We start from the raw sequence: 20,460 nt of genomic DNA, 5'->3' as shown, positions 1-20,460 counted from the left end.
AACAACACATTTGCAGAATGTGTGGGGAAAAGTACAATTGTCAGAAGTTGTATTTCTTACACTTGGCAGTTAGGTTTATTTACATTGTGGCCAAAAAGAGGTTAAAATGGTATTTTGTCATAGGCATAATAAGGCTATAGAAAAGTCATTTGATATTGCCATACTTGGTTATCCAAGCCACGGAGGGCCATCTCATGTGCAATAGTCTCTTATCTCACATCCATACTTTGGAGTCATTTTCGAAGTCCTAAAGCTTTGCCCATTGAAACGGCCTGAAAGTCCGAGTTAGAGTTTGGGAGGCTGCTTCAGATAGGTGCCTGCTCTTCATACCTGCAATATTTGTGTCCCCCCCCCCCCCAGAGACATTGTTTCTGGGATCAATGGTAAGTATGACATGGGTTTATAATTACTTTGATAAATCACATTAATTTAGTTTAGTGTTCAGCCTAATGATCTCTGTGCAGATCCATACATATCCAGTCACATCTGTTTTACAGGATACCAGCACTTGGTATCTTCCCAACTGCTGTAACCAATCCATACTCTATCCAAGTGAATATTTAGACAAAAGGTTTTATTTTTTGATGGAGTGGTGGAGCATTGGAGGCCTTGTCAGGTTTCACTGCTACCAGGGATCCATTAAAATGTTTTTTCATCAGAAAACAGGATCAGTACAGGTAGTAAGAATATATCTCTCAACAGACAGAATTATTAATCCCATGTTTTAAGTTAAGTAGGGAGAATGCTAGAATCTCTGTTGACTTTTTTATTGGTATCTGTTTCATTGTCCTTAGAACAGGAAGTGAGTGAATAACTGTGCCACAGACAGCAGTAAAACCTGACAAGGGTTCTAACTTGCACTAAAAACCTGCTTAAGGGTTCCTGTTTTGCTCTCCTGCCAAACTAAACTTACTTTAGAAGCATAAAACAAAACAAAAAAAACAAAAAAAACCCTTAGATTGGTCACTCTTCAGCAAAGGAAGACTAAGGAAACATGCAAGCATTGGATTCCTGGATTTCCTAATAACCTAAAGTGTAATCCTCTTTTGTTGCAAAAAAAAATAATTATATATTGCAAGGATTTTAGCTTCAATCTTTTAAGTTAGAAAGTTTGGAACATATCTGCCTTTCTTTGTTATAAAGAAATAGCTGGGTGTTTTACTATGTCATTTCTAGACTGATTCCTGAATGGGAGGGTCAGCATTCATTAAAGCAGTTGTAAACCCAAAATAAAAAAAAATAAAAAAAACCTGCAAGACAAAGGCATAATGCGATGCATACTAGCTCATTATGAATTACTTACCTTAGAACAAAGCCCCGACACGGACCCCCGGACACCTCTGCGGGCGCTGACATGATCCCACGGCATCTCTTCTGGGTTCGGCGGCTTCGGCGCATGCGCGCGGGAGTCATTTTCCGGCAAGCTCCCGGCAAGGGAAGCTGAAGGTCCGCCGGACCTTCAGAGCGCATGCGCCGCTCACGTGAGCGGCTGCATGCACTGCAAATATCTCCTAAACCGTGCAGAGTTAGGAGATATTAATTGTACCTACAGGTAAGCCTTATTATAGGCTTACCTGTAGTTAAAAGTGAAAAAAGTGGGATACTACCGCTTTAAGGCTTGATGTTCGAGTTGAACGTAAATTCGGCTTGAACATCATGTATTCGTGTGAACATACGAACAAACAGGGCACCCACCGCCAAGTGCCCCATAATGCACTCAGATCTCCAAGCCTATTTCTGACTTGTTTACAAGTTAAAATCAGTATTTTTTGCTAGAAGATTACTTAGAACCCCCAAACATTATATATATATATATATATATATATATATATATATATTTTTTTTTAACCACTTAAGCCCCGGAAGATTTTACCCCCTTCCTGACCAGGGGGTAATTTGCGATTCGTCACTGCAGGACTTTAACCGACAATTGCGCGGTCGTGCGACACTGTACCCAAATAAAATTGACATCCTTTTTTTCCCACAAACAGAGCTTTCTTTTGGTGGTATTTGATCACCTGTGCGATTTTTTTTTTTTTTTAATCATGCGCTATGAACAAAAAAAGAGCGACAATTTTGCAAAAATAACAATATTTTTCACATTTCTTTATATATGACATTCCCCACAAAAAAAATGTAAAAATCTAAATTTTTTAACATTTAATGCCAATTTGTTTTCTGCTACATATGTTTGGTAAAAAAAATCCCAATAAGCGTATTTTGATTGGTTTGCGCAAAAGTTATTGCGTTTACTAACTAAGGGAAAGATTTTTGTCATTTTTATAGTTTTTTTTTTTTTTTTTAACGAGTAATGGCGGCGATCTGCAATTTTTTTTTTTTTTTTTTTTGCGGGACTGCGACATTGCGGCGGACAGATCAGACCCTTGACTGGCATTTTTGACACTTTTGGGGGTACCAGTGACATTACTACAGTAATCAGTGCTATACATATGCACTGTTACTGTAAAAATGACACTGGCAGGGAAGGGGTTAACTTTATTGGAGAAGGAGGGGTTAAGTGTGTCCCTAGGGGCGTGATTCTAACTGTGGGGGGCGTGGCTAGTGATATAACCACAGAAACATACGATCCTACATAGCAGGATCGTACAGTCTCTGCAGTTACTTCAGGGAGAATGACAGGCGGCTTTGTTTACATCAGCAGCCTGCCTTTCTCCCTCTCCACGCGTGGGGATCCCAGTGAGCGAGCAGGGGCGGGAGCGCGCCTCCGGCGGCGTGCGCTCGCCCCCTATTGGCTCGCAGGCGAGTGACGTACAGGTACGTCACTTTGCCTGCACGGGGCTGACCACCGCACTATATGTACTTGCGGCGGTCGGCAAGCGGTTAAGCAGAGACCCTAGAGAATAAAATGGAGATTGTTGCATTATTTTATGTCACACTGTATTTGCGCAGCGGTCTTACAGATGCAATTTTCTGGAAAAAATACACTTTTTTGAATTAAAAAATAAGAAAACAGTAAAGTTAGCCCATTTTTTTTTTAATAATGTGAATGATAATGTTAAGCTGAGTAAATTGGAGAGATACATCTTTCAAATAACTTCTGAAAATCAAAGCATGCATTAATCGAAAGTTAACGTTCTGTTTTTATGAGCATTATCCTAGGGAGATAATTGCATTAATGTAATATTTGTTTTGCAACTGCAAGTTTACAAAAAACAGACTGTCTTATTGGAGCTCTGGATGTCTTTCACTAAAATCTGTTGCTACTGTTATCTGGATGCATTTCCTCTAATATTCTTAAAATAACTGTCCACAGGGGAAGCCAGTTGGAACACCAGATGCTTCTGCATATTTCCGTGTGCTATCGGATCATGGAGTAGCAGCCATGTTTACTGCACCGACTGCAATTAGAGCAATACGTCAGCAAGATCCAGAGGCATCCTTGGGAAAGAAGTATTCTTTATCCAAGTAGGTTTTTGGTTATACTGTTTAAATATTGATTGTCTTTGTTTTTATTAGGAGTGCTGTAATTTTTCAGTAAAATGTGCTCCATCAGTAAATTACTCATGTATTGTCAGTAAAAAAATGCTGAGGGAGGTTGGCAACCCTGCCTAGAACTGGTCCGCCTGAAGACGACCATACAAAAACCAAATTTTACAGATAACCCCTAATTCATTAATTGATATTCCGAAATGTTTGAAGAACAACTTTTTTCATAGGTACCCACTCTCACTTCCCCATTTCTCACCTAGAAGTTTGACCCACCCTCCACATTGCCAACAACTCCTGGGACATGATCAGTCTGAAAGCAGAGTGTGATCTCATATTTGCACAGTGGGGTGCCAGCTGTAAAACAGCTGGAAGTCACAGTCGGCTCCCACAGCCAAGAACTGTAGCGCCGGGAAACTAAGAACGGCAAAGAACCGGGTGAAGACAGCACTGGAATTTTTATTGGTAGCTGCTGACTTTAACATTTTTTTTTTAAATATTTAAATAATTGGTTCCATAGAATTTGATGTTGGTGCTGAATAGTACCATCATCCTACTATTTGGAGATGGGCTGTTGGCAAGCACCATCTGTCTCCTATCCCCCCCTAATGTTCCCTATTATAAGCTGCATCACTAAAGTAGGCTGTATACAAAGCCTGTAGATTGCAGGGGAAATCAACATATAGCAGATGACATGGCTCCCCAAATCATCGGACTGTGAAAAAGTTTGCATTTCATTTGGAAATCAAGGTCCCAGAGTCTAGAGGGAGAGTGGAGAGGCACAGAATCCAAGTTGCATGAGGTCCAGTGTGAAGTTTCCACAGTCAGTGATGATTTGGGGAGCCATGTTATCTGCTGGTGTTGGTCCACTGTGTTTTATCAAGTCCAAACTCACCGCAGTCCTCTATCAGGAAATTATACTTCACGTACTTTCATCTGCTGACCAACTTTATGGAGATACTGATTTAATTTTCCAGCAGGGCTTGGCACCTGCCCACATTGCCAAAAGTACCAGTACCTGTTTTTTTTTTTTTAATTTATATCTTTATTGGTGATTTTTTATATATACATACATTTCAAACACACATTGTCATGATCTGACCAAACCCCAACCCCCTTACCTCCCCCTCCCCCCCAATTAAACCCAAAAAAAGAACACAAAAAAAAAAAAAAAAAGAAAGTTTTTATACTTTTATGCACTCATTCCCAACATTTCTTCGTATGAAGATGTATTCCATACTATATTACCGAACGCCAGAAGGGGTATGGGGACCGTCCCACCGCAGCCTGGACCAGGCTCCGCCCAGGGTGACCCTCTCTTAACCTCCCTTTAAGAAGAATTGGCTTCCAAGTATTGCACCCAGGGTCTCCATCTCAACTTAACTTGATCCTCTGAATTTCCCAATATGGCGGACAGTTCTTCCATCTTAAAAATCTCGTTGACCTTCCCACACCACAACTCGTAAGTTGGGATCACTGTCTGTTTCCAGAAAATAGGTATGCATGCCCTTGCTGCATTCAACAGACGCAGAGTCAGGGACTTCCTGTAGCTCCGCACTGAGCTTCCTGTCAAATGCAGCAAGCACAACGTGGGGTCCTCTAGTATATCCACGTTGGCTATATGTTTTATAGCCACTGCTATCTTATTCCAAAATAGCCGCACTATTTTACATCCCCAAAAAATATGTACCATATTTCCATCCTCCAATCCACACCGCCAGCATTTTCCTGAGACCGCCTCTTTTATTCTGTGTAATAGTGATGGGACTCTATACCATCTGGTTAGAATTTTATACCCTGTCTCTTGGATCTTACGATCTAGTGACGATTGATGAACTAATCTCAGGATCTTATTTATCTGCTCTTTTGACCACACGGTGTTTAACTCCTGCTCCCATTTTTGGATAAACGGCAATTGTTGGTCTCCCTCATCTTCTGACAATTGTGTATAGAACCTTGAGATCAAATGGCCCGTCGCGTTACCTGTTCTACACATATTTTCCAGATCCGTTAGCTCTCGTGGTGCATACCCTTTCTGCCGAACTGATCTAATATAATTATACAACTGATAAAGGCTGAAATAATCTAGCGATTCTCCTGCACCTGTCCTAAGTTCTTCTAGGGAGGGCATAGGCCCATTTTGCCATATATCACCTAGGTGCCTTTTACCATTCTGAGCCCACCTACAGGGTCTGGCATTTATACACCCCGGGGGAAAATCCGGGTTCCCCAAGTACTTGGTTTAATGATCATGGTATCATTGTGCTTCATTGGCCAGAAAACTCGCCTGACCTATACCCCATATAGAAACGGTGGGGTATTGTTCAGAGAAAGATGAGACACCAGACCCAACAATGCAGACAAGCTGAAGGCCGCTATCAATGTAACTTGGGCTTCCATAACACCTTAGCAGTGCCACAGGATGATTGCCTCCATGCCATAACGCATCGATGCAGTAATTCATGCAAAAGGAGCCCCGAACAAGTATTGAGTGCATACTATACAGTACATGGACATACTTGTCAGTAAGCCAACATTTCTGTATTCAAAATCATTTTTTTATTGGTCTTATGTAATATTCTGATTTTCTGAGATACTTAATTTTGGGTTTTCACTAGCTAGAAGTCATAATCATCAAAATTAAAAGAAAGAAATGCTTTAAATATGTCACTCTGTGTGTAACGCATCTATATAAAATATATATGAGTTTCACTTTTTGAATAATAATACTGAAATAAATGACTTTTTTGATAATATTCTAATTTTATGAGATAAACCTGTAGTTAACAAATTCATTAATAAAAGTATAAAAACAGATTTCAGTTTTTTTTTTATCTTAAAAAATCTATGCTGTATTACATTATATTTTTACATATTTAAGTAAGTTAATCATCTATCAGAATTTGTAGTTGCATAGAAATTTTAATTTCTGCCCAAGTATGCTGTGAAAGAGGTTAATTTGCAAAGATTTTATTTACAATAGCTTATGTCTGAGCTATTTAGTATCTACATAGTGCATGTTAATGTGATATTGGATTAAGTGCATGCTGAATATTTTTAGTCTTGGCATGAACATTTGCCCTTTCAGAGCAAGTCAAGTCTTGCTATAAGGCTACTATCCTAAATAAAGCATCATATCAATTGATGTTTGCATAATTACAGTGGTAGAGCAATCTTCATCATTAATCAGCTGGGACACAAGATTACTGGAAGCGTCCTCACAGCAAGATTTTACAAATATACTGCTGGAAAGAATACAGTAATTCATGCCTTCATTATGATGATCCACATTATTAGAGTCCTCATACCAAGACATGTTGAGAGACATAGTAATTCAACCTTGGTTGTGACCTTTACAAAACAATGTTTAAACATGTATGTATACACTTCCCTAAAAATGATTACAACCTGCTGAACATATTTGGTGTCACAAAAGGACTAATTTTAACCAGCTTGCATCCACAAGAATGTCCAAAGAACTTGATATTACCAGAAATGACTGTATATTTCAGTAAGATCGTTTTTGCTCATGCAGGCAGTGATGTAGCTATGGTGATTGCAGATATAAATAGCCATGCAACTTTATTTGTTTTTTTCCTTAGTTCCTTAAAGTCATCCATCATTTGAAGGATATTAGTCGAAAATTGCAAAAAAAGAATTGTTACATAGGCAAGAGTTGTATTTATTTAAATTATGTTTTTTAAGTCTAATTCTAGTTTCATCTTGTGGCAGAATATAATGAGATTATGTTTTAATACATTTTTGTGAACATAGTTTGGGCGTAGAATAGAGGTCAACCACTATCATGTTGGAACAGGAAGGGGCCATTCCCAAACTGTTCTCACAAAGTTGGGAGCATGAAATTGTTCAAAATGTCTTGGTATGCGGACGCCTTAAGAGTTCTCTTCACTAAAACTAAGGGGCCAAGCCCAACCCCTGAAAAACAGCCCTACACCATAATCCCCCCTCCATCACATTATTTGCACCAGTGAAAAAAGCAAAGTCCATAAAGAAATGGATGAACGAGTTTGGAGTGGAGGAACTTGACAGGCCTGCACAGAGCCCTGACCTCAATCCAATAGAACACCTTTTCGAAGGTCTTCTCGTCCAACATCAGTGCCTGAACTCACAAATGTGCTTTTGGAAGACTGGTCAAACATTCCCATAGACACCTTCCTAAACCTTGTGGTCAGCCTTCCTAGAAGAGTTGAAGCTGTTATAGGGTGCAAAGGGTGGGCCAGCTCAATATTGAACCCTATAGATTAAAACTGGGATGCCATTAAAGTTCATGTGGTGAAAAGGCAGGTATCCCAATACATTTGACAAAATGTATATGTGAATTGTTGTGTATGGCCAAGTAACTTTTGGGCACCCCACCCTGCTGCATGCCATTGGGTTTGCACCCATACACCTAGCTTCTGTGTTACCTTCTTGTCTGAACACGGCGTAGACATCTTCTCTTTGAATCCCCTCTCTTTTTTTATTTTTTGGGTAGACTTGAGAAGAATTAGTACCTCTGTCAAATTTCTATTGCTCTCCATGGCCCTGCTGGGGTAATTTCACTTCCGTCCCTGTTCCTTTCAGTAGGATAAAAAAAATGAGGGAAGCCATTATCAATGGGAAGGCGTAGACCACAATAATAACATAACCTAAGTTTTAACTCTTTTCTTATAATTATTATTTTTTTTTATTTTACTAATCTGTGTCACCAATGACAGGAAGTAAAATGGGATCTATCCAGTGGCTACAAACTGCAAATTATGGGATCTTCAAGCTGTGGGGTTTTTTTATTTAATCAAATATAAATAAATATATATACACACTATATTACCAAAAGTATTGGGACACCTGCCTTTACATGCACATATACTTTAATGGAATCCCAGTCTTAGTTTGTAGGGTTCAGTGTTGAGTTGGCCCACCCTTTGCAGCTATAACAGCTTCAACTCTTCTGGGAGAGCTGTCTACAAGGTTTAGGAGTGTGTCTATGGGAATGTTTGACAATTCTTCAAGAAGCGCATTTGTGAGGTTAGGCACTGATGTTGGATGAGTGGCCTGGCTCGCAGTCTCTGCTTTAATTCATCTCCATGGTGTTCTATCAGGTTGGGGGTCAGGACTCTGTGCAGGCCAGTCAAGTTCCTCCACCACAAACTCGCTCATCCATGTCTTTATAGACCATCCCCAAACTGTTCCCACAAAGTTGGAAGCATGAAATTGTCCAAAATGTTTCGGCATGCTGATGCTTTAAGGCTACGTTCACATGTAGGCGTTTTGGGGGCGTTTTTCTGCTCTAGGATCAGCTCTCAAAACGCCCAACAAGACAAATCCTATTCATTTCAATGGCCCCTGTTCACATCTGAGCGATTTGATGCCGTGAGCAAAACGCCCAACGCTCAAAAAAGTACATGAACTTCTTTTTGGGCAGATTACAGGCGTTTTCCATTGGTCTCTAGTCAATCTAAAAACCCCTGCACAAAAAACGTCTGTAAAACGCCCATAAAAACGCCTGAAAAAACGCCCATAAAAACGCCTGTAATAGCAACGCCAAGATGTGAACATAGCCTAAGAGTTCCCCTCACTGTAAGGAATCAAGCCCAACCCCTGAAAAACCCCACACCATAATCCCCCCTCCACCAAATGATTTGGACTTCATTTTGATACTGTTACAGATACTGTTATAACATAGCAATTCTTCACTTTTTGACTTCAGTTCTACTTTAAATTTATTTTTCAGTTATGTAAAAAAAAAAGGCAGTCAGGCGTTTCTGACATTAGAGATAAAATGCCAGCAATAGGCTAAAGAGGCTGCTAGTCTGTACATATATAATTGCTCCAACTGTAGCCAGATGCAGTGAGATATCACTCTGTTGCTGGTCCAAACACTGCTGAATTTGATTGCTAGCAATGGCAGTGACCTCTCAATGCCACAGCTAAAGAGGGAGTCTTTTCATAAAACAAACAGGCAGCTTCTTGACAACCCTGCTACTGGTAATATTGACAAATCGCTAGTGGTAGAGTCACTCGTGTGACATTAGCTTTAGAATTTAGCACAACATATATGTGACTAAATATTTTTAGAAATAAAAAAGCTGATTACAGTTTGACTCCTACCATTTTCTTCAGTTGTTCATCTTTCTGGCTGCCACTTTTCTTCAAAACCGATTGTTTACTACATTTTGTGTAGAGCTAAACAACTCTCTTTCCATAAAGCTATTTTAGTGAATATAAGGATAGGAAAAAAAGTTCCAATAATGTTAACGCTTTGAAGCAAACTGGATGCTCATGTTTACACCACTATTTATGCTGTGCTGCTTTTCTTTTTAAATAGGTTCCGCACGTTGTTTGTTGCTGGAGAGCGCTGTGATGTGGAAACGTTGGAATGGGCCAAAACTATCTTCAAAGTACCAGTGCTGGATCATTGGTGGCAAACAGGTAAGCACGTTTGTAGAGGCAGTTTTTAGGCATAACCGAAGTGTCAAAACTACTAGTCAGTAAAATATACATTATATTACTGAATAAATGAAGCTGCTCATGAGACTTTACCAGGTTAATATTCTCAGAAATCCATATTTTTTGTTTAGGACAACACATTACCTTTGCAGCCTGGTGATGCTTTTGCATGGAGAATGAAAATCTTGATTTTGATTGATTTTTTTTTTTTTTTTTTGCGATTTATACTGGCATTTTTTAAGGTTGATGACAGGATATCTTCATATAATGCATGTCCGACTCCTCACACATTTTTGTTTTGTCTAGAGCAGGTCTTCAGACTTTCCAAACAAAGGGCCAGTACACTGTCCTTCTGACTTTAGGGAGCCAGCTTGTGAACCGGTGTCAACCAGTGTCAATGGGACTAAACAACACCCTAAACATGATGGTCAATGGGAGTAAAAAATGCTCCGGGGTTTGTGGTCAGTGGAAGTAAATATTAAGTATAGGTAGTCGGTAGAAAAATGAATGTTGCCCCATTGTTAGTGTCAGTGGGAGAAATAGTGCCTTATTCTTAGTGTCAAGGGGTGAAATAGTGCCTAGATATTGATGTCAGGTGGAGAAATTATGTCTGGGGAATGGGTAGTGACCCATTCTTGGAGTCAGGGGCCGGAATAGTGCCCCATCCTTGGTGTAAGTAGGAGGAATAGTGCCCTATCATTGGTGTCAGGGGAGGAGTAATGTCCAGACCTTGGTCTCGGGGGGGAATAATAGTGCCTCATCCTTGGTGTCAGGGGAAGTAATAGTGCTCTAACCTTGGGGTCAAGGGGATGAGTAGTGCCTGCTGTTGGGGTCAGTGGGAGGAAAAGTGCCCCTGTCTTTGGTGTCATTTGGAAGGACAGTGCCCCATTGTTGGTTTCAGTTGGTTGAATCCTGGCCTATCTGTTGTAGGAAGAACTGTGCCCCATCCTTTGTGTGAGAAGGAGGAATAGTGTTTTGAGGGCTAAATAAAGGCAAGGAAAGAGCTGCAGTTTGACCTGGGCCATCTTTAATAACAATTGGACCCTGGGCAAACATTTTCTTTGCCCCCCCCCCCCCCCCCGCATGCAATCAGTGATTAGTTGCTAGAGGTTACAGCCCATAATTTTTACTTGCTGATTGGTTGCTAGAGGTTACTGCACATCATCACTGCTCACCCATTGGTTGCTGGGGCTTGGGGGGGGGGGGGTTTCAGTGGCAGTGGTGGTGGTGGGGGGGGGGTGAAATGGTATTAATGGCAGTGCTGGGGGGAGGGAGGTGTGATCATTGGTAGTGCTGGGGGGTTGATGTGATGGGATCAGTGGCAATGCTAGGGGGATGGGGGTTGGGATGAGTGAAGCGAGTGCTGGTAGGGATGGAATGAGTGGTAATGCTGGTGGAGAGATAGGATTTGGGGGGGGTGGGATCAGTAACAATTCTTGGGGGAGGGGGAAACAGGATCAGTGGCAGTGCTTGGGGTGGATGTGATCAGTGGCATAGCTGGGTGGGGATGGGATCACACTGACTTACTGTCACCTTTCAGTCAGTATTCACACAAGAGAGAGGGTGGGTGAGTAAAAGAGAGAGATGGTGGATGAGTGAAACAGAGAGAGGGTTAGAGATTGAGGGAGGTGAGAGAAAGAGAGGGGGTGAACAGAGAGGGGAAGTGAGAGAGAGAAGGGTGAGAGTGCGAGGGAGAAAGAGAGAGGGGGAGAGGGGAGTGAGCGAGAGAGGGGGTGAGAGAGAGAGAGAGAGAGAGAGAGAGGGGGTAAGAGAGAGGGGGTGAGAGGGGAGGATGAGAGAGAGACCCGTAGCTCGGTCTGCAGTCCCTCCTGAGTATCCTCTGTCTGTGGGTAGGTGTGTATGATGCCCAGTATCTTCATGTCAGGATGTTCATGCTAGCCAGCAGCGAGGAGGGCCCATTCTTCTTCTGGGTGAGGTGCTCTGCTTCTTCCAGCGAATCCCTTGTTATGTATTAGGCAGCAGACTGTCCCAGGTGGGTAGCAGTCCATGGCTGCCTGCGCCTCCTGCCGATCCTCCTGTCCTATGGGCCACTGTCAGGGCTGGGAGTGGAGAGGAGGGCGGGTAGCAGTCCCCTGGCTGCATGCACCTCCCGCCAGTCCTCAGGGGGCCCCGATCCGCCTGTCCTCCATGCTGCTGTCAGAGCTGGGAGTGGAGAGGAGGTTGGAGGAATCCAGGCTCTGGGTGGCGCCACTGCCTCAGGCATGCTGTGGCTGCTGCTCCTGACCTCTGTTGGTTAGGAAGTCCTTCTTCCTCCCGGGCTCTCGTTTCTCCCTGCTCCCGCCGCCACCGGTCCAGGGCTCTCCAAGACAAGAGGCTCAAGGGCAGCTGCTTTAAGCCCCTAAACAATGACTGGACCCTGGGCAGCAGACCCTTTTGTCCCACATTGAAGATGACCCTGAGTTTAATCACCACTGGTCTGGAGGATCAAGAGGGGATTGGAAAAGTCTGCAATAAAAAAAAAAAAAAAAAAAATGAAATCAGAATATCCAAACGTTGATAGTTACATTTAAAATCCAGTGGTATATATTGTTTAAAAAATGAGGGAAGATTTTGAAAGCTGGAACAAAGAAATGTTGGGCTACTATTTTGTTTTAAGTTTGTTTTTTTCTTTTCTTTGATCTTTTCAACAGATCAGTTTTAGAATTAATGCTTTTCCTCCAGATACAGTATATCATCCCTCGTGACTCAATTCAGAATTGTCTGGTTTGAGTTCTGTAATAATGCAATACAAAAATCAAAAGACAGCATCAGCATTTTCTTCAGACTAAACCAATTCCCTTAGATATACAGTAGTTATATCAGCTCCAGATCATCATCTTAATGTAAGTGTCCATCCACATACTAAAGTACGTAAAGGAAAGGACATTTGATCTTGTGTTTGTTACTAAAGTTTTAAAGGCATTGTTTTTTGCTTTTGGAATGTGAATTTGCAAAAAGGGTCGGAGTTTAAACTACGCACGAAAAAATAAGAGAAATTGTATTACCAACATTTAAAGTTTAACCAAACACAAGAACAAAAATGTAATACACTACTGTATATTGCAGCTTATCAGTCCTTCGATGCTGTAGCTGCATTGGTTTTCCTTTTTTTCAGGCCAAAAACATTTTCTGCAAAAACTTTTTTTGCCAGATATCCAGTGTCCTTGTAAATTACTGTGCAATTAGCTGAAATCTCAGTGTTCTCAGCCTTTACAGCTATTTTTTATGAACTGCAAAGCATCCCTCTTCTATGAAATGGAGATGAAAAGTTGTTTTAGTCTTGCCGCACTTTCCACATCCAGTCCTAGAGTGAGAACTCTACTCCTCCATTGTTACAGTATGCTGAGCGAAGGTTGTCACGCTAGGACAGGAAATGGTACTAGCTGTATAAACAGATGAAAATAAAGTAAAAAAATTAAAAAGAAAATGAATACCACCACCACATCTAAAGCCTGGTACACACTATTGTTTTTTTTTCCATTCAACCCGGTGGGTCAGCCTCGGTTGGAGCCGCTATACTATGCCAAGTTAGTATGTAGATGGCCAAACGGCTAGCTTCTGTCGGATAGACCGACATACACACAGGCTGAATGTCTGCGTTTTTTTTTTTTAACAACAAATGTGTGTACCTGGCTTAGAGGAGAAGTCCAGGCAAAACCTAACTAACCCTAAACCTGCTCTCTGCCACATTCTAAACCTAATTTATCTAATCCTGTAAAGCAAAAATCTCTGTACTTACCTTTTCTGCACCCTATCCACTCCGATCTCCAGCGATGGAAGCTGTGTGCAGGAGAGGATCGACAACGGCTGTGAAATGAATGGGAAGTGACCTCACCAATAGACTTACTATGGGGTTTCCATTGTCAAGTGAAGAGGGAAGTACAGCAATTTTTGCTTTACAGGGTTAGATAGACCCTAGATAGTAGGTTTAGCGTTAGGTTTTGCCTGGACTTATCCTTCAAGGAATGGTAAGCTGTATTTATCTCACTTTTTTTTCCTGGATTTAAATAAGCTTCAAGTATATAAACAACCTTCCGTCCTCCAGCTCCTGTGACTCTTATTACGGTATTGGCTGATAACAGACACAGGTTGGTCATGTGACATTTCTGGTATTTACCAGAAGGACTTGTGTGTGAGGCTGGTTTAGGTTCCTGTGCTCTCTTCAACCTTCATCTGCCCTCTATTAACACCTATCAACAGAAGTGATCGCAAGAATCACATAAGTCTATAGACATCCTGTAGTTAGGCCCATTATTAGCATACAGTTTCAGGCCACAATGATCTATTTATTCTTGTGCTTTTTTGCAAGAGTAATATCCAAAAGCATGAATACACATTTTAAGTTGAAGAGAAGTCATTTTTTAAATTACTTTTATCACATTTTTATTTTCTATGCATCCCTATTTTTTGCATTTATAGGTTTGTATATGATGTCTTTTGTGGTTATCAACATAACATGGATTGTAAAGGACTGCTGACTGAGATACATTCAGATATCTGTAAGCTGCCCACAGATAGATGGATAGGTAGAAGGCTAATACTTTTGCAATTTGACTGCAGCAAATTTTCAGAGCACTCTGTAAACTTGTAAGTTTGCCATGTTTACGTCAATGTAGAAGAGCCAAAAGAGGCAGCAAGTGGGCCAGTGTGGTTTGTGCTGCTTATCTTAGGGGGGATCAATAGTCGATCAAACAATGTTTTGTCAAACATTCAGCTTTGCACTTGTAAGGAATTTATTGATCACCTTTTATATATTTACTTTTTCCTCCATAAAATATGGTTCAAAGTATATCACCACTCCTCTAAATTCTTTAACAGCTTGCTGCTCTTGATAGAGACTTGAAAAAGTCACATTTCCCACAACAAAGTAGAGCATACTGATCTTGTGAAGTATGTCAGAATAGTAAAATAAAATGCACCCATCAGATGAAATATAAAAGCTTAAAGCAAACGTATTTTTTTTTAGTTTCAGATAGAGTGGAGATTAGATAAATGGAGAGGGATCAGAAAACCAGTCAGGTTTTTATTGCTGTTTGTGCCCCCATTAGGTAGACAAAATGGAGGAATTGCTGGATGTCCGAGAGTCATAGGCACCATATCCCTTAATCAACATGTCGAGGACAGCAAAGAAATTGGATTTTTAAGGTGCAACACAGACAGATTGTTTTATAAATGTAACAAAAAATATTGGGGGGCACACCCTAAAACACACAATTCTCAGGTTGGTGCTGCTAAAAGACCAATATAGAAATTGAACAATATAATAGCGCACACATACACAGAAAAAAATTGGTTTTCAAATCTTGCAAGGCTATTTAAAAACACCTGCTCTTATACAGTAAATATGAGGATTTGGTCACACCATATTGGCCATACTGTGCTTAAGCCCACCACTATGTCAAAGTACCCCATTTTCAGTGGGTCCTACACTATTCATAGAGAAGATAATCCCACTTCTCAAAACCATAGCAAAACTGTAGGACCCACTGAAAATGGGGTACTTTGGCGTAGTGGTGGGCTTAAGCACAGTATGGCCAATATGGTGTGACCAAATCCCCATATTTACTTCATAAGAGCAGGTGTTTTTAAATAGCCTTGCAAGATTTGAAAACCAATTTTTTTCCTGTGTATGTGTGTGCTATTATATTGTTCAACATGTTTTATAAATGTAACAACATGTTATTTTAACATTTTTAAAATCAACATGTTCTATGTAAAATAATCATACAGTATCCATGCAATTATGGTACAGATGCAGTGACTTCAGCTCCACATGTTTCTACTGTGGCTTTTTCAGGAGACTTTTATAAGTAGTGCATACATAATCACTATAAGTCAAAGACTGTATGGTAGTCACTTGTGCGACTACCATTTATCAAAACATTGTAGTCCCCAACCTCCCCCAGCATCCAATGGTGCCGATGGGGAATGCGTAAATCCAAATGAAAGCACCGCGCATGTGTGATTGCTGCTGGACATGACTTCACACGCTTACGCGTTGGATCTCCAGCGCCATGATGGAAAATCTGTGCACAACTGGGATGGTCCGAGGCAGGCATTGACGCCCCTGACCTGGCTGGCCTGGAATAAAGGACCCCCTAAACCACTATTGTAACAGTGGCCTACTCAGGACAAATGGGATGTTTCATGCCAGATAGAGGTCATTTACTTCAGCTATTAGTGGCCAGCTGAATGTAACTTTGCTGCCTTTATGGTGACTTGCGGTCACTATATAATTGTATATTTGCTTCATTTTAGAGCCAATGCATAGGATTGTCTGGTTTTGAGCAACCTATTTGGAGGTTCAACCACTGGATACCTTAAGAGCTGAAATATAATTAATCTTTTTGAACTGTACCATGCTTCTCCGGCCCTGTTTCATATGGCATTAATATATTGGTAGGTTCAGTATCTAGTTCCCGGGCTACTTATTGCCCCATCATCAGTGAATCTATTATTCATTGTCTCAGGCTAGATTTGGGATCCTATATTCTCCCCTGCGGTTTCACTGATATCTCCTTGGATCACCCTCCTGATGTACGGTTCACTAAATTGATTTTAGCATATTGACATTCAGGTAAGGTTTTTTTTTCTCCTATGATGGTCACTATGAGCCCCCGTTCACACTGGGGTGACCTGTCAGGCGACCTGGTCGCCTGACAGGTCGCCGTAGGTTGCCTGGCATAGAGAAGCTGTGGACCCGTTCTAATAGGAGCGACACAAGTCGCTCCGACTTAGAAAAAGGGTCCGGAGCTTCTTTGGGGCGACCTGGAGCGACCTGCATTGACTTCAATGTTGTGAAGTCCGTGCCGGCCGCTCCGAGGTCGCGGTGCGAGCAGCGCGCCGAGACCTGTGATATCGCCCCGGGAAGTCGGATCGCCCCAGTGTGAACGGGGCCTTAGGGAGATTCACTCTCTCTATTTGTCCTGTTTACCATTATTATCAAAAGTGATAGTAAAAGAAAATTTAAAGGGGAAATCTTCCAATGGGACACTAGTTCTGGTGACCCTGGTGAATGGCCAGGATTCCTTCACTTTGGTCACTTACTTTAAATATATTGCAGCCTACCAATCTTTAACTGTGGTGGTTGCATTTGTTTTCTTTTTTCCTATTTGTTTCCCCTTTATTTTCACCTGGTGACCCAGCCAGTCTGTTTTTTTTTTTCAACTTCCTTTAAAATGTAGCTAAAGTAAAATGAAATCGAAATATTTATTTATTTATTATCGGTACTTCTATAGTGACGTCAATTTACGCAGCGCTTTACACATATTTATTCTACATTCACATCAGTTGAAAATGCCTTTTACAATTATTTTATGTTAAAGCTTCTAGTGATTAGGTTTCTTTATACTATGGCTGATGAGGTTTTGAGCCAGGAATGGCAGATATAGGTCCCCCTCTAAGTAGTCATCTATTTTTTCATGAAATGGCCCATAAAGAAGTGCTATGTTTTCCATGTAAGTTTTTATATAAAATGTGTAAATATCTTTACTAATTTGTTTTGTAGAAACTGGATCTTCTATCACAGCAACTTGTATAGGACTTGGGAATTCTTTGACACCTCCTGCAGGACAAGCAGGGAAGCCTGTTCCAGGGTATAATGGTGCGTAATTGTAAAATAATTGCATTTCCATTTTCTGTGTACTGTGGGAGACCAGATATAAACAATGCAGGGTCCTGTGTTTAGTAACACACAGTCCAAGTAGATATGGAAAAAAACACCACTGAATGCAGTTAAATATTTATTTAAAGCACAATTGTAGTTCCCCCATAAACGATACAAAAAAAAAGCTATGCCAAATACAAAAATGAGCGGTAATTTGCTTTATTTTTTTATGTTTTCCTAGCCTCAGCTTAAAAGTCCTATAAGCCAGCAGGTTATGCACCTAAAAATAGCAACACTTTGGGGTTGATTTACTAAGACTGGAGTGCAAAATCTGGTGCAGCTGTACATAAAAAACAATCAGCTTCCAGGTTTTTTGTCAAAGCTTAATTGAACAAGCTGAAGTTGGAAGTTGATTGGCTACCACGCACAGCTGCACCATATTTTGCAATCCAGTTTTAGTGAATCAACCCCTTTGAGAGCAATGGTCTTATTAGACTCGGTTCACATTTCCCTGACAAGTCGTGCCCCATCCAGTGCAATGGATTCATTCTAATTGGATCGATTCAAGTCGATCTGACTTAGAGAAAGGTTCCTGCACTACTTGGGGGCAACTTCAGAGCGACTTACACTGACTTTTGTTAAAGAAGTCGTTTGCAAGCTGTGATGAAGTTATGCTGTGCGGTGTGGCTTCAAAGTCGGGTGACTTTGAAGCCCCCTAAGTGTGAACCGGGACTTATGGTGGTCTGAGAGGCCCCCTACTGAGTCCATACCCACTGCTGTAATGGGCAGGGATTGCAAACCTTGCTAATTACAGCACTGTATTGATAAACCCACTGATGAACCCACTGGTTGAACAAAAAACAAAAAAAAAAAAAAAAAACTCAGCATGTATACCCTGCTTAAAGGGTAACTCCACTTTCATGGGGGAAAAAAAATTGCAAATAAAGAAAACATAATACAGTGTATACAATTGTGACACAACTCCTATTGCAATTGAATGTTATTAAAAGTTACCTTTCCTTTTCAATCTGCAGCGGCTGTAATTTTCTGAAAATGCAATGCAATATGGCTACCTGGTGCTGTTCTGTACACAGAATGTATACTGACCACACCCCAGAAACATAATTTCCTGCTTGTATGATTGGCTCACCGATTTTCCCAGCAGTCTGCCTAAAATACAATTTCGATTTCAGGCATCCCCTGCAACAAAATTGTCATTTTTAGGGAGATACTCCCAATAGGAACACGTCTAAAGGGATGCAGGCCCAGCAGCTTTCCTAAAGAGTGCCATGCACCTGCACAGCTGATTGATTATTATGAAACCATTCCCATTAGACCCACTGAGCACACAGGAACAAACGGGGATTTCTTCAGAATAACAAAAGGTAGGAATCTGCAACAAAGGTTGTTCTAATCCTTGCAATGTACATAAATCACCCAGAGGGGAAGGTTTTTTTCTCAACAAAAGTGGAGTTATGCTTTAAGGCAGGTGGCATGTCAGACTGATTTAGTCTACCTTCTAGCCATAGGGATTTTGTGCTGGTTCTGGGGAGGCAATAAATAATGCTTATTTTTTTATCCAACCTGACTTAATTTGAAAACTTTACAGGGAAACTACATTTGGCCTTTAAAAAAATGGATTTCAATGAAACTAGAATAAATGCCTGAATCAGACTTTTCAGCAGCCTCTTCTAATCCAATCTTTAGTAGAGCTTCATTAGGTAGATTAAGGGTCAATCTGGTGCCTGCATTCATATGTGCAGTCAAGGATCATGCTGACTGGAGGTGAACAGGAGAAATAATTTCATCAGTTTGTTGCTGCTCCTTCACTATCCATTCACAGGCTGGGAGCTGTAAGTTGACTGAGCGTCATTTCTTAGCTGCAGCAGAGAAATATCAGGTCACTAGGATAGCTATACATTCTGGCAGTGCTGTGTAAAGATGAGAACTGGGCGGACAGAAATACCAATCTTTTTTCAACTAAGACAGTGTTAAATACAAAGCTGAATTGGGCAGAAGTCCTGCGAACACATATTTGGATAACAATGAATCCATTTTTCACGAATGCAGATTTTTCTATAGGCTATAAATCCAAAATGAATACCCAATACACTCGTTTCTGAAATCCTGTTTTTAGTTAAGGTGTATTAGTTCTGTTTTTTGTTTCTCCATTTGGAAATGTTTAAAGGCTTTCTTTCACAATATGAAACTTTTTGCCAATACTTGGTATTAATTCAAATGCTAAGGACTTGGAAAGTTCAATGTACCTCTGTGCCTTTTTTATACTTAAGGCACCATGCTATATTAGGAGAGCAGTGAGACAGAGTCTTTTATCTTTAAATACCCGTCTTTCATACAGTATTTCTTTGTGGGAAAGCTTTAGAAAGTGTTGAGTTTATACAGAAGGTGCTGTTCACAGCTTTGAAGATATTTGATATGCAGAACATCTATTATCTGCTCTGAGATAAGCCCAAAGCTGTGAATCACACATGGCGAGTGTGAATGTGAACTGTAAAGTCAGGTCTCCAGAAATGTAATTTTATTTGTAAGCTTTTTAACACTCAAATCATTCCTAGTGTTTTAGGCATAGTGTAGTGCCAAAACACACTTAGTCAGAACCCTCTTCTTACCATTCTACATTGGTGATGTGTTTGGCATGCCCTTGTTTTTTTTTTTTTGCTCTGCAAAGATTTCAATGTACTTTAAGGCAAATTTTGGGAAAGACCCATGAGAGTTCTAAGAGGTAGGAGGTGAATGAGGCAAGCCATGGTATAAACTTAAGAACATGAACTTTATTGATAACAAAATGTATTAATATAGGTGTAACGCTCCTGCGTTTTTGTAGTAGGCTGGATTTGCAGCTGCAGAATCTCCACTCAGTAGTCATTGAATGAGAGGACTGGGAAACAAGGATTTCGGGCACAAATGTTTTTTTAAAAACAAATTATTTTATTCAA

At 40.7% G+C, this 20,460-nt stretch overlaps 1 protein-coding gene across 1 annotated transcript in view; it reads left to right on the top strand.

Annotated features, from left to right (window-relative positions):
- The window catches only part of ACSS3 (acyl-CoA synthetase short chain family member 3), a 220,542-nt gene that overhangs the window by 134,818 nt on the left and 65,264 nt on the right, over positions 1–20,460 (top strand). The window contains exons 9-11 of the mRNA XM_082255186.1: positions 3,275–3,426; positions 9,776–9,879; positions 17,405–17,500. Of these exons, the coding sequence (XP_082111312.1) occupies positions 3,275–3,426; positions 9,776–9,879; positions 17,405–17,500 (352 nt within the window). The remainder of the gene's footprint in view (positions 1–3,274; positions 3,427–9,775; positions 9,880–17,404; positions 17,501–20,460) is intronic.

This window comes from Pelophylax lessonae (assembly GCF_965119305.1).
Source record: "Pelophylax lessonae genome assembly, chromosome: 4".
Classification (NCBI taxonomy): domain Eukaryota; kingdom Metazoa; phylum Chordata; class Amphibia; order Anura; family Ranidae; genus Pelophylax; species Pelophylax lessonae.
Note: the sequence above shows the minus strand (reverse complement) of the source record. Positions and strands in the feature narration are given on the sequence as shown.